We start from the raw sequence: 14,544 nt of genomic DNA, 5'->3' as shown, positions 1-14,544 counted from the left end.
CTCAGGTGCCAGCAGGACTTTGCATCAGGATTATCAGTCTCACAGTGAGCAGGCAGTTAAAATCTTTCTACTATGCATGTTATCAATCTGCCAGAAGTTGCATGTAACTTATAAATGTTCATACATTTCACTGTTTTTCCTTTGATGCCTTCTTGGAACAGATAAAGATACCCTATCTCATATCAGGCAGATCTTCACCAGTCCACAGCTGGAGTTGAATCCTCAGTTTAACCCCAAAATCAAGGAGTACTATGCAGAAGTCCCATTTGACGTGGTGACAGTGAAGATTGGAGCAGAGCCTTCTAACTGTCAGTGCAAAGTCCACCTTGATGAGGTGAAAGGACCAAGGTATGAGCAACAAAATAAATGTTTAAAAGCTGAAAGCATTGTAAACTTTGAAAATATATCAGGATTGCAGTGAAAATGAGCTTTCATATCCGGGTCTTGATTTTGCACTACAGCCTGCTGGACTTTCTCCCTCTGCCAGCAGTTTGCTTAGGTAAGGTGAGAAATAGAGAAAAAAAGTTCAGATGTATACCTTCAGAATGATCAATTTTTATCAGAATCACATTGTAAGGAACTGACATCAGGAGGAGTAACAGGTTGCCCAATCTTATTGAGTGATATAATGCTGGAGGACATTATTAGAGAGCAAAGTCATCAGTAAATATCAGATTTGAGCACGCACCCACAATCACGTATGCTGTTTAATCATTACTGTAGTCCTTTCTACAGTTTTGGGTTTCTCAACAGATCTCTCACAAACAGCAGCACGTGTTTCCAGTAGACATTTTGGGCCAGACCACCCTGCTTTTGGATATCGAGAGGGTCAAGAAGTGTGTGTTTATCTGCACCAGGGGCTTTAGAACCTGAGGGCTGGCCTACATACTCAGTAGCCATTAGTAAAAGATTTACTTGCTTAGCACTGAAGATTTAAAAGGGAAAAGAAGGAACAGTGATTCACTAAACTGGCTTTTCTTTATGGCACAAAGTATTTATACAGCACACTGCCTTTTGACTGACTGCAAAGCGGATACTTCGACTTAGAATGATTGCTAATAATTAGTCAATCAGTACTCGTCTGTACAGTTGTTATTGGCCTTTTACGTAGTGTATTACCTGTAATTTCAGTAAGAAATCAATCTTTGTTTACAATTGAAATGAAAGCTCCTGTAAAATTCTGTCATCCAGCTTTGCAGTGTTTTAATATTAATAGTCATTACAACATGTACAGGCACTGTGAGGTAATGAAGGTCTGCAAAAAGTATGAGAGCTATTCCTTGTAAAAGGCAGAATAGCCATTTGCCCTTTTGACTGAAAAGTAAAAGCTCTGGATGAGCAGGCTCAGTCTTCAAGTATTCTCATTTTACTGCAATCAGAAGAAGAGCACAGTTGAGCTTTGTTCTTGTGTCAGACTGAGTCTGGGATTCCATCATGTTTGATGAGTAACAATTTCCACACCTAGGTGACACTTTTCATCTGGTTTGTCTCCCTTCAGACTTCACTCTGGCCTTGGACCCGCCAGGAATTATTGTACCTAGTGCCTCCATTCACAGATTTCCCATCAGAATTATCATTGCCACTGAAGTTGTTCTTGCAAAGTTTCATTATTTTGTCTTCTTGAAGGAATTTTAAACTCTTTGGAAAACAGTGTGTGCTGTTTTTATGTAAAAACAAATGTATGGAGTAAAAAACTTCTAGAAATAGAAGTCTCAAGGAGCAAGTTTACCTGCCATAGGCAATGCAGTAAAAATCTTTGTTTCTTCAGTGTTAATTCCACTTTCTTTCTTTTTTCCCCTCTTTCAGCATTGCTAACTACCCACTTGGCCTTGGATTGAACAAAATTGTTGTTCTTGTAACAGATGATTCGCATCCCAGTCCTCAGATTGTGAGCAGCTATAAAATCAAAATTTATCGAGAGGACCGCCCTAGTCTGCCTTTGTTTGATGACTATATGATATGTGGTTTTGTGCAGGTATTGTTTTTCTTTTCTTTGATTACACAAAGTAATAGTGGATTTTTTCTGGTTTCTCTATATAGTGTCAGATTTGGTGAGATTAGAATCTGGACTCTAATTGCTATAATTGTATGAAATACAACATTTACACAAGTTTTTCAGTATAAAAAGTAAGTACCTGTTACAGTCAGCATGCATTCGAGAACTCTATTTAATTTAAGGTTAATTAATCCTTTCTTTGGTCAGCCAAAGCTTACCCATTGGAGAGCTTGCAGGAGAATCATCTCGGTACTATGTGATGGGGCAGACTGGACTTTCTGTACCTGTCTATCTGTGACACTAGAGCTGTGGAAATTCTTTTACCACCAAAGATGTCTATGACGTTGGCACATTTAACACTGTTCAGGACAACTTATGCTAGAAAATTTATGATTTAAAAGTGTTTACTCTAAAAGCCTAACAGACACAATGGAAAACAAACATGCAAAAACACAAAACTGCACAAAGGAAGAGACAATTTCTGCTTAGATCCCATTTATCCCAACATAATTTTAAGTGATGAATCAGATTAAGAAGTTTTGTTTTTTTTTTTTAATTGTGAAGAAACAAGCAGTGGAATTTACAACAAGAACCAATGATGTTATAAATGTTGATGGACAATAATTATCTCAATCTGTCAATCAGAACTGTCAGATAAAATATATGTAGCAGTCATAGCCTACTGACTGCTGATCTGCCTACCTGATTGTGATGAGTCTAGTACCACACTACCCATTTGTTGACTCTTCTCTCAAAATTAACTTACAAACTTAAAAGGTCAAGGAACATCTTTTTGTTCTTCGTACTGGCTCAGTACTAGATCTAGTAGTTATTACAGTAAAACAAGCAATAATTAAAGCATGTAATGCTTATGATTTCTGTTCACATGTACAGCGATTAATGAGATATCTTGAGTGTGAATTACGAAGCAGAACTCAGCATCTAACCTTATTGAATTTCATGCCATTGATGATTGCTCAATGCTTCACTGTATCAAAGACCCTCTGAAAGGCTTCTGTCTCTCGAGAGAGCAAGCAACAACTCCCAGTTTGCCATCATCAATGAACACACTGAGGATGCATTCTACTCCTGCATCCAGGTCACCGATAAAAATGTTGAACACAACCGGCCCTAGAATTGAGTCGGTAGTGACAGGCCACCAATCAGATGTAACTCCATTCACTACATCTCTGTGAGGTCTGCTGTTAAGTCAACTCATCAAGTGGCATGTAGCTGTTCATGTCACAGTTGGACAATCTGTCCAGAAGAGTGCTGTGAGGGGCAGTATCAAAGACCTTACTAGAATCCAGGACAATTATATCCACCGCCTTTCCTTCCCTTCATGCACTGAGTGACCTTATCGTCAGAGGAGATCAAATTATTTAGTCAGGACTTTCTCTTTGTGAACCCATTTTGATATCACTTGATAAAAGCTTTGTTCTTCAAATGCCTTTCAACAGCACCGAGGATAATTTTGTCCATAATTTTTCCAGGGACTAAGGTCAGGCTAACAGATCTGTAGTTTCCTGAGTCTTCTCTCATGCCTTTTGTAGATGGATATAACGCTGGCTAGCTTCCAGGAGAGTATCAGTAAGCTGAGCACTAGTAGAAAAACACCGTCTTAGATCATGTGAGGAAAGCCCCTCTTGTGACCCAATTTAGAATGGCATATCTAGATGTAGAAAAAGGAATTCAACATCTTGCACATCCTCCCACACTAGAATTTACACTGTTGTTAAGGTTTTATGATAGCATTTATGAGACTAAATATGAATCTTTGAAGCACTGTCAAGGTAAAGAGATCTAGAATGATAAAAATGAAACGTTTTAGAAGTTACTTTTGATTGAGGTTAGTTTACTGCTCATCTATGAATAACTGCTCTCTAATTAAACATAATTGTTCAGAGCTAGGGAGGACTCAAGGAGTTTAGAGTAAAAATGAGATGAAAAGCATTCTTGCGGTATCTAATGAAAGCTCTGAAGATACAGTATGAGATTCTAAATTAACATTTTTTTAGATATGTTAAAGGCAAACTTATCAGAGAGAACATTTCAAAAACAAAGGCTGGAGCTGGTGATAGACATGACATTCTGAAACACTCAAAAGCCTACTCATTGTCCTTTTCCCTATTTCCTACATCGGTTTCCTGCCTTTTACTTAGATTGATGGTTTTTATCAGTAGAAAGCTCTCTTCTTAAATAGCATAATTACACTCTGCATTTCATACCAGTGAACATCATGGGCTCTTACAAGGGGGGTTAAGGGGGGGTTAATACAGCCTGATCAATGGCATGAGTGCTTGTTCTCTTAGTAACAAGACACCTGTTTTAAGAGCAAAAGGATAAATACAGCGTGAACTGATGGAGTCTCCATTGGACACTTGACTAGGCACAACTGGGATCACACATCGGGAGAGAAAGGTCACTAACAGTGGTGTGGTCTTTCTCACAGAAGGCTTCAGTTAAAATTCTAATCCAGAGACTTTTTGCCCGACTTTCTTTTATGTTTAATCCCATTAGGATATTCAGGTTTCACTGCAAGCTGATACTATAAGGAAAGTTACCATAAAAAGACAGAGTGCGGGATGTTGTTTCCATTCTTCTAACAATTCTCATGCAGTTGAATAATCCTGGATTAATATCAAGGCTATTGAATTAAGAAGTGTGTGGTTCCAAGCCTTGCAGCCTCTAAAAGGAAAAAAAAAAGTATCGTCCTTGATAGTAGCTGTAATATCCTCATTAAAACCAGATTAGCTGGGGACAAATTGTGGCATCACCATAGAACCATCAGTGGCTTTCATTACCTTTCATTATGTATTCTGTGTTCTGACAGTACTGCTGGTGCTGCAGGTGGAAAGGTTGTTGGTTGGTGCTTTAACTTAGTTTTGCGGGACTGTTGACAGTATTCAAAATAAGTGGTCTTGAAAGAGGAGGTGCCATTTAATTATCCTCTATGAAGCTGCAATACCAAGACAGATGTAAGAAAGCAGAAAAAAAAGCAGGATATCAACATTACACTCAAGTGAAAGATTCCAGAGCTACTTACACACACACTGTCAGAAAGAACAGACTATTTTATCCATTCTTGCAGTAGATTTAAATATACCTCATTTGAAAGGTATGAATATTATGTCTTTCATTGCTACTTTTTGTGTAGCTTGGGTCATTGATAGTAACTCATGATGTGTTTGGGGAACCTTGTTTGGCACTGTGAACATTTGTAGCTGTCATACCTTGCTATCATGTTATTTGTGTGTATATTTTAGTAATACAGTTAATGATTTTGTTTTGCATTCATTATGAGAGATAACTAGAATTATATTTTTAGCCACAGTGTGTATCATCTGCTTTGTATGTTTGCATAAAACTTGCAAAAGTACCTTCCAGAGTCAGTCCAGTGCAGTGTGTCTTAAGGATATTCAGCCTCTTCTACAGATTTCTCAGGTCTGAGAGAAATAAAATACAATAGAACAGCTTTAAAAACTTACCTGATGTTTCAAGTTCATTTTCAGCTGTGTGCTGTTCCAATTACAATATTTTCCTATAATATAATATATGTAAGAATTGTGTCAGAAACATGAACTCTTATTTGGTACTTTCATAAAAAGATTTCAAATTTGCAAAAATGGAATAGAGTCTATAAAAATAAAAAAAAAGCATGGGAGAGAAACAGGTATCTTGTCCTCATCAGGACAGGTTTGAATCACATTTGTCCCTTCTGCAATTCCTGTCTGTTGCATTAGATTCTGTGTGACCTCCATGATGAACCACACATCTCTTCTACTCTTAGTGCATTGTGGATGCTTTGTGCAACTTTTAGTTTTTTGCAGTACTCACTGTGGTAGCAGTCAACCTTCTTGGCAGTGCTGCATTCATGTCACTGTAAGACGTGCAGAAGGTGCATCTCTTGAACTGAATATACAGCCAAATCATATCAGCAAGTAGATTTTATCTTACTTGCAAAGTCAGCTAATTTCCCCCTCAGAAAATAAAAGAAAATAAAAGAAAATCCATTATATGTGCAGTTACACATTGCATTCCTTAGTCTTCTCAGATCTAGAGCTAGTCAGGTTTTTTTCCAATATTCTTGATATTTTCAGAAAACAACAAGAAAAATGCCCTAAACTTTAAAGAAATTATTTTGAGTTCTCTCTTTTTCTTTTGCTGCTCCTTTTTAAAAAGCATTGTTATTACAGCATGTGTTTTCTTCAAAAGAATGTCCTTCGATTAAATGGAAATTTCCTACTCGAAATCTGTGATGTTAGCGTAACTGTTAGTCTAGAGATTTTAGCTATCATTGGATTCCAAAAGTAAAACTCTGTTTTCATAGAAAGAGTGGCTGGGGCAAGAAAAAGTCAGTCATTCATAGAACTGAAATACTCAAGCAGCATTTAAATTTTCTTCAGAAACAGTGGTGGGAGAATAGTATGGCAGTCATCCTTCTAGGAGTAATGCCAACTTAAGCATTCCTTCCTTGCCTGCAGCTATGCATGAACCAGATGGAAGACCTTTTTTAAAAATTATTTTTAATGGACTAGCTTCTAGGATAAGATTCCCAGTCTTATTTTGTTAGCATAATGGAGGGGATAGGAGCAACTGGATCCAGAAGAGTGGCAGTGGATGCTGGGTTAAATCAGCGTTTGCTTTGTCCAGGAAAAAAATTCACATCCACATGGAGTTTAAAGCTTTTATGAGTGAAAAGTTACAGCTGTATGGAGAAAACCAGAGATCTGACTTTAAATAAACAGGAGCTTCATATCCAGAAACTGTAGATGTGATTTTCTGTGTGAAAACACACAAAACACTAGAACTGCATTTGTGTTGCTATCAATCTATTGAATAAAGCATAAGTGAGTTTGTTTTTCTTTCTTTTTTTTTTTTTTTTTTTTTTTGTATGCCTGTAACCGTTCACTAGGAAATACAGAGTAGTTCTGATGTAAACTTGAGGAGCAAATACATAGCAAACAATGCATTGTTAAATTGCAGGTATTTCAGATGGAAGCCCCACAGTGACTAGAGAACTAATTCACAGAGGCTGACATAAATTATATCTTCATCTTCATGCTTGTCTCCTATATATCAACATGGCTCAATTAATTTAAAGGGAGCAATTCCAAATTACACTAATGGAGTATCTGTCTTGACAGAAATTAGGTATTATATGCAATGTTAGTGAGTGATTTCACTTGCAGAAAAGCTGCTGAAATTGTTAGTAATTTTCCTAAATCCATGATCAGACAACAGCTCACAAAAACCTAAAAAACACTGGAAAATTTTAAAGCATGTAAAGATAAGAGATGTATAATCATTTACAAGCAGAATATTTACAAGCACCTAACATAATAATACATCTTGCTGCACCTAAAAAGTGTATTTTAAAAGATATAAAAGGTAGAAATTTAAATGCTAAATACGCCGAGCTAATTTCCAAGTAGAGAGTTAGTTTCTGTGTACATCAGAACAAAACATTTTGTAAAGTCAGCATTTTCTGGTTGTCAACATGTGTGCCATTGGGGAAAGAAGGCTTGCCACATTTTCTTAATTATAAGAAAGGCTTTTGTGTTGTTTTAAAGTATTGCTTTGTGGATGACTCAGAGGAACAATTAACCATTATGATGGATCTTCTCTGCATTTCTGCTATTCTGTGCTGAACTCCTTTTGGATCTCAGGACCAGAGATGTGGCTGTTAGGCTGATATGTTGGTCAGCAGCCAGTATCTGCTGCTTTAAAGGGAGGTCTGGAAAGCTCAACTGAGCAGAGATTTGTCTCCTTGGGGGAATTAATGTAATACTTTTAGATTTTCTTTTTATAAATCAAATGCTCACTTCCTTCACCGACATAGTTGACTTCATATATAATCTGCACCATCATCTGTTAATCACTGGTTCTTGCAGTTTCTGTTCCCTGTCAGACAATTGCTGTGCTCTGAACAAATTGGAATAAGGTGGGAAGAGCCAGCAAAAGGATCAGTATGGCTGTGCTTCAATCTAAGTGTCTCTTTCTCTAGACATGGAATGAAATTTTGCTTCAGAGCTTTCCAGTACCTCCAGTACTGCTGTACCTAGCTAGGATTATCATCAGAGCCTCCAGCATTTTGGGGATGCCACATTACAGAGCCCAGATTTGTAGGCTCAAGTCCAGCATGGCTCTGGCTGCCTGGAGAAAAGCATATAGGAGAAAAGCATATTGCTTTTTAATGCATTTTGCTTGTTTTCTCAATTTGATATTAGCTGTGCTTATTCTTCTTTCTGTAGCTAGGCCCTGTTTAACGTATGGCACCAGATTAATGCCAGATGCCTTTCAGGAAGCTTCTCCAGAAGTATCAGGCAGAGACCAAAGAGTGTGTCTGTTTCCATGCAGCAGCTGCATTTGTCATTGTTATGATGGCTTGTACATGGGAAATGGTGTGTTACACAGATCGCTAGTGGACAACTTGCCAGCAGGGCTTTTAGGCAAGCCATGTGAGTGCTGGTTTAGTGATTCAGAAGTTTTGAGCTGATTATGACTGAGATCATAGAATCATAGAATCATAGAATCATAGAATCATAGAATCATAGAATGGCTTGGGCAGGAAGGGGCCCCAAGGATCATCAAGTTCCAAACCTCTGCCTGTGGCAGGGCCACCAACCTCCCAGACTGGTACTAGACCACGCTGCCCAGGGCTGCATCCATCCTGGTCTCAAGCACCTCCAGAGACAGAGCATGATATTAACAAACTCATTGCATTCATGACCCTTTCCAGAGGAAGTACAAGGTTGCTACAATAATTCACCCCTTAAGAGATACTATTTTTGGCAGCTTTCAGCCTTCTTTTTTTCTCTGTTTCCTTTTGTTGGGCAACAGTCTTGTAGTTAGAAGCTTCTTAAATGAGCAGTGATCTCACTCTTAGTTATCACTGAATTTACTGATACCAACCTCTGCAAAGATTTAATAATTCCCTCTTCTGCATGTTTGCAGCTTAGCACAGCCTTCCAAAAAACATCCTGCTATCCTAGGAACTCATTTAGGTGAATCCTGATTTGAAGGGTTATTTTGCTATTATACTGCCATAGAAAAATGTTTGGGAGGAACAAAATTGTAAAAGATAAACTAAAATGACCTTAAAGAGCAATTCTATTCTCACATGTTCAGACTGTTCTCTCTCCCTTTGTACAATTATTTATGTCATCTCATGGGCATGCATAATAGTCTAAAGATACAGAAGATGAAGATCTTCCCAGGAGCCCGCTGAGTAGATATTCATAATTGCATGACTACAAATGGTAGGGAGCCAAATTATGACCAGTATAATTGCAGATGCTGAGCAAGATCCCACTGGTGCTGGTGGGGTGTGTGATTGGACATTGTAGCCTGACAGATGTCTTGCAATGCCTGCTCCCAAGGGTGCTGCAGGAGGGGAGATGCAGAGGCAGACACAGTGCTGTAGAGGCAAATGCTGCAGATACAGTGCATTCTCCAAACCAATCAAGGACTGCTAGGACAGATTGGACTTGACCAAGGGTATTTTGATTCCACGCCTTTAACCACAGGATTGAAATGTCTTTTTAAATAATAGCAGAGAGCCATTGTGGGTGAATGTGAAAAGAGACAGACAGCAATAAATGCTGGGTAGGCAATTCAGCTCCTGGGAGACTGCAGTTCTCTGAAAAAGCTGATCAAAAAGCTGGTTTTGTATAATTCTTCTTAGTTATAGGGTTTTTGTTTATTTTAAGCTATCAGCCAATCATCCCCCATATTTGCAATAGATTCTTGCTTACAGTCCTTTTTTGCTGTTAATTCGGATGATTTTGTTGTGACATAGGCCCAGTAACCAATTCCATTTTGCTAGATAACTGGTAGCAGCAGTTTTCACAGAAGGCTCCATACAATACAGACTTTTATGTGCTTATTTCTCTTTCCTCTTCCTGCTCTCCACAGGGATTCCTCCCTGCATTTCTGTATTGTGGCCCAGCAAGTGCAGGAGAGCTGTGTTTGAGTCACTCCAGCCTGAGGCCATCCTGATGGCTGAGTTCTCAGGGGGATCCTTATCCAACCTGACCACCTACAAAAAGGTCACTCCTTTCTAACTGCCTCTTGCCTGCAATAGTGCACTGCTGGGATCAAACCCTGAGCAGACAGAGGCATTCAGCCCTGAAACAATGCAAGTTCATGTAGGATGCTAGAGATTACCAGCTGGCTCTGGGCATTCTCCTCCTCAGCATCTGGATCTCCAAGTCACCTAATGAAATCTCCTGAGATCTCTGGAGAGAAGCCAGCAATTCCCCTGCAGATACTCAGGGACTGTTTAGAAGCCATTGTTTGCCCTTGGTTGCACTGGAAACATAGCAAATTCAGAATCTAGGCCATATTTTTTTCTGTGCTTCCATTTCTATATAAGATATTCTGACAAAAACTAAAGTCTTTTTATGAGCCATATGCATATGAGAGCCACAAGTATGAATTAAGCATTTCTTCTTTCCTAGCTCCAGAAAATGCAATGCTATGTTTAAAAGTACAGTAATAGAAGGAACTGGGAAGAAAGAAAAGGTCACCCAAGGTTTCTGAAACATTGCTGAGGTATATAGCTTATATTTGGAGTAAATGGCCATGTTGGTGTTTGTATTCTATCAGTGTACCTGATTCACGGAGAGAAAGTTCATGAATGACTAACACTGTACACAGAGTTTTACAGCTGTGATAAGAATGCCAGTTTGCTAGCTCCTGACAAATCAAAATATGCATATGGGCAAAGTTTTTAGAAGATAATCACAGTAACATTATTGTGTGTTGCACCTTTAACCCTAGTTCTTTTAACACTGAAAAAAGGACTGCCATTGACTTTAATGTTCTTTGAATCTGACCTTACTAGTCTTATTTCACTGGTGTTCATTAATACGATCTGGGCTCAAAAGTCAATCTGCAGAGAAGGTAGTATGCCTGCGTACGCATCTCGAGAAACAATAGCTGTGCTATAGGCAAGGCATGGCAAAGCAAAGGGAAGTGCACAAATCAGCTGTACGGTACAATGGAACAATGGAGACTGAAGTGATTTATTGGTGGGCTGCATAAAGGCTATCAGCTCTTCAGGCTGTGTACTCCCAAAGATTTGAAATTCAGATCTTATTTCCTTGTATTATGTTGTAAAGAGGATGTGACATGACTGAAATTCTGTCTGAAATAGATTTCATGGTCCAGTAATGGTTTGATCAGTTCTGACCAGTTCTCACTGAAAGAGCCAAAGATGCTGTGGCACCACAAGTGGATATCTTCCTCTGTCTGCCACATGAATGCGGGCAAACAGGATAATACCTTGCCTCTGTTAACACTTGAAACAAAACTGAGACTTGAAGATTTTATAAATCTATGAGTCGATCTTTGAGATCTGGGACTGTCCCAAACAAAATAGGAAATTTGGTCAGCCTTGTTGAGAGGTTTGAGAGATGGTATGCTTTGTGGACTGGAAAATCAGAGAAGTATTTTGCCTAATGCATGTCTCTCTAAAATCAGTATGAAGTAGTAGTACCTACGTCACAGGAGCCATAGTTACACTCGATGGTTCTTGGGGTCCCTTCCAACCCAAGCCATTGATTCTGTGATGCAATGGAAAACTTGTGGAAAGTCAAAATCCAACTTCCTTTCTAAGAGTGAAGAGGTAAACAAGGCAATCAGTGTTCTTGACTTTACTTTGTTCCTAGGTAGTTTCTTGTTGTAGAATGTTCTCAACTGAGATCCAAAATGCACAGTTTTAATCAAATTCTTTTCTGTTTAGAGTTTTAAATATATAAAACAGTCTACCTTGTTTAGACAGGGTGTTGGTATTGGTCTATGCTATGTATGCATAAGACAGTGAAAGTTTATTGTGTTTAATTGGTCTAGCTTTATGCTTACTTGACATCTTGTTCAAAAGCAGTAAAATAAATCACTGAGAAACATTTACTGTGAAAGACAAGCCTAAAACCAGGAGACACTTCTGCCAGTCAGGAAACCAATCCTCCACTGCTCTTGTTCCTTTCAGGATCAAGGTAGATAGAAAACACAACTCCCAGTATTAGACAAACAAGAGACTCACTTTCCTTTGTGAATATCTTCACTGAGAAAGTCAGCTTTACAGTATATATCTGTTGTTATTTCTGAGGCCGTAAGATTGTCTGCATCCTACAGAAAACTGTTATCCTCTTCACCCATCCCTCTACAGTTTGTGTTTCAAAGCTGAATTCCAGGGCATTCACTATTGACAGTTCAATTACCATATTCTTCTCACTTTGCTTCAAACACTGCTGTGAGATTCATCAGAAAATGTGAAAAAGTCTGTTGAATTTTCCCCTTGATGATGCCACAATAGATGTGAAAGAAGAGCCTTCAGCGTGAGGCTTCCTAAGTGTTAACAGATCATAAAAATTGGCAACAACTGTTGTGCCGAGTATCATAATCTGCAAGAGGAGGGCCAGCAATTCCACAGCGATGAGAAGAGAGCGCTTGGTGTTTGAGCTGTGGTCACATTTGCCTTTCAAGTCATTTCTGCCCCCATAACGCACTTTGTGGGAGAAGAAAGCTAATGCAGCTGCCTTTGCTAATCAGTCAGTAGGACCCAGCCCCTCTGGGAGGCAGGCGAAGGCAGATACCTACTGAGACACAGAATCCTTGCTGATTAACAGTGAAAGCTGGTAAAGTTACTCTCTAAGACTGTCTGGCCCATCAGCTCCAGAAATGTAATTTAGATGATTATCTACATGCCCATTAAACCTTGTGACCCACTGCTAGTCTGTTTGAAGTTTGCCTGCTTAAACTTGCTAATAGGAAGAATAGAAGGATTAACTCAGAGGTCATGAAATAAGAGAGCAGTAAAGATGACAAAAAAGGCAGAGGAAAACTTCCTACTGTGTGTATTCAGTAAAGAAAAGGACACCACCACAGTCATCTCAGCAGATACTGTTACTATACTAAGCAAGCAAGCCATCTGGAACTCAGGCCATTTAATACTTTTTTAATGTTTCCCACCTACTTTGTTTAGCTGTACAAAACAAGCGTGCTACCTGCATGATAAATGTTATCAAGTTAGGTGTTTCCAGAACAGAATGCAACATGTTGTAAAAGAGCATAGAACAACTGATGTGCGATAAGTGTTTCTAATTTTGCTCAGGGTTACAGTGCAGAGATATAAATCAGGAAGCACTTAAGTTAAATCAGTCACCATAGAGTAATTGAAGTCAAATCAGCATTGAGGCCACCCTTGCTCCATGTTGGGTGGAGACCTCTATCTATTACAATTGCTTGTGAACTTAAAGATGACTGATGAAAAGTTGATCTGGTGAATCTGTTTTTTAAATTAGTCAAATTGAAATAAATATAAAAACTTATAATGATTCTGATAAATGACCCACAAGATGCTGCAAAAATTTGGTGACCAACTAAATTTATAATGAAAAGGTGGGATTTATTTCAAGCAGCAGAATGCAAAGTGCTAGTACCTATGTAAGGGCACGTGGAAGTGGTCTGACTAATACTGAGAGAAAATGAGTATGACCTTTACAAAATTCTAAAGTTCACATACTACTTCTGCATATACTGCTCCCCTTGCAGTGAATCCTTGTCCTTTTGCTGAAGGTAAAGTCAACATACTTGTAGGAAAATAGTGGCAGGGGGCATATTTCACTTTATTTCAAAGAAGACAACCATTTCACTAGCGTCGAGTTCCTTAGGTCTTCTGGTGTGAGATCTCTGTATTAAGAATTACTGCAATAATTTTTGCAGATTTATTTTATTTTTAAATGTGATCTTTGATGATACAATTAAATATAGTTTTGCTTCTCATTTCATTTTATTTTGTTAAATTAAGCACGTTTACTGGTTGGAATCTCTGTACATCCCAAGCTCCTTTCACTCACACATATAACTACATAGGAGGGAAAGAAATATACTATTGGGGAAAAAATAAAACAGTATCCAGTGCAGCAGCAATTAGTTTTAGAACTTGGGACTTTGATTTTCTGAATTTTCTTAGTCAGTACCTTTGGCAGGTACTGGAATCTTGGACACGCTGCTCTGAATCTGATGCCTGTGCTTTGAAATGAAATGCATCAATGTTAAATTTCCAGCCTAAGTATCACGCTGAAGCTGCCTTGCATCTTAATCTACCTAAAAGTACCAGCCTTATTGTTGATCATAATTGCTATATTCAGTCAGGAACAGTCTGCAATCATGTGTTGACCACACTGGCAGTGGTCCTGACCTTGAAAAATACATTTTTGCAAAAGGTTTAGGAAAGCAAATGTCTATTCTTTAGTTTTCCATTGAGTGGCATGTGCTCAGCTGCTTACTACCAGACTGCTTTGGAGTCCAGAAGTTATTCATAAATCTCATTCCACCCATGTTGTCTGAAAAATAAAGTAGATGCCAATATCTTCTGGGAAGCCTTGTAGAAAACAGATCAAAGGCTTCTGGAGTTTATTTAAGAAAGGCCAGTTGTGAGTGGCTTAGTGTCTGAGCATGGCATGAAAAGTGAAACAGCCATGACAATGAAGCACCAGAAGTCCTCTGGGGTTCAGTAAAGAATTTGAGTAGTATGTGGT

The 14,544-nt window shown here is 38.6% G+C and overlaps 1 protein-coding gene across 6 annotated transcripts in view; it reads left to right on the top strand.

Moving 5' to 3' along the window:
- Nucleotides 1-14,544, top strand: part of CPED1 (cadherin like and PC-esterase domain containing 1) — a 143,611-nt gene that overhangs the window by 73,587 nt on the left and 55,480 nt on the right. For all 6 annotated transcript variants that reach the window (XM_090137062.1, XM_090137064.1, XM_090137075.1 and 3 more), the window contains 2 exons: nucleotides 162-348; nucleotides 1,807-1,975. In XM_090137062.1, coding sequence (XP_089993188.1) covers nucleotides 162-348; nucleotides 1,807-1,975 — 356 coding nt within the window. The remainder of the gene's footprint in view (nucleotides 1-161; nucleotides 349-1,806; nucleotides 1,976-14,544) is intronic.

This window comes from Phasianus colchicus, chromosome 1, assembly GCF_987193195.1.
Source record: "Phasianus colchicus chromosome 1, bPhaCol1.hap1.1, whole genome shotgun sequence".
Lineage (NCBI taxonomy): Eukaryota > Metazoa > Chordata > Aves > Galliformes > Phasianidae > Phasianus > Phasianus colchicus.
Note: the sequence above shows the minus strand (reverse complement) of the source record. Positions and strands in the feature narration are given on the sequence as shown.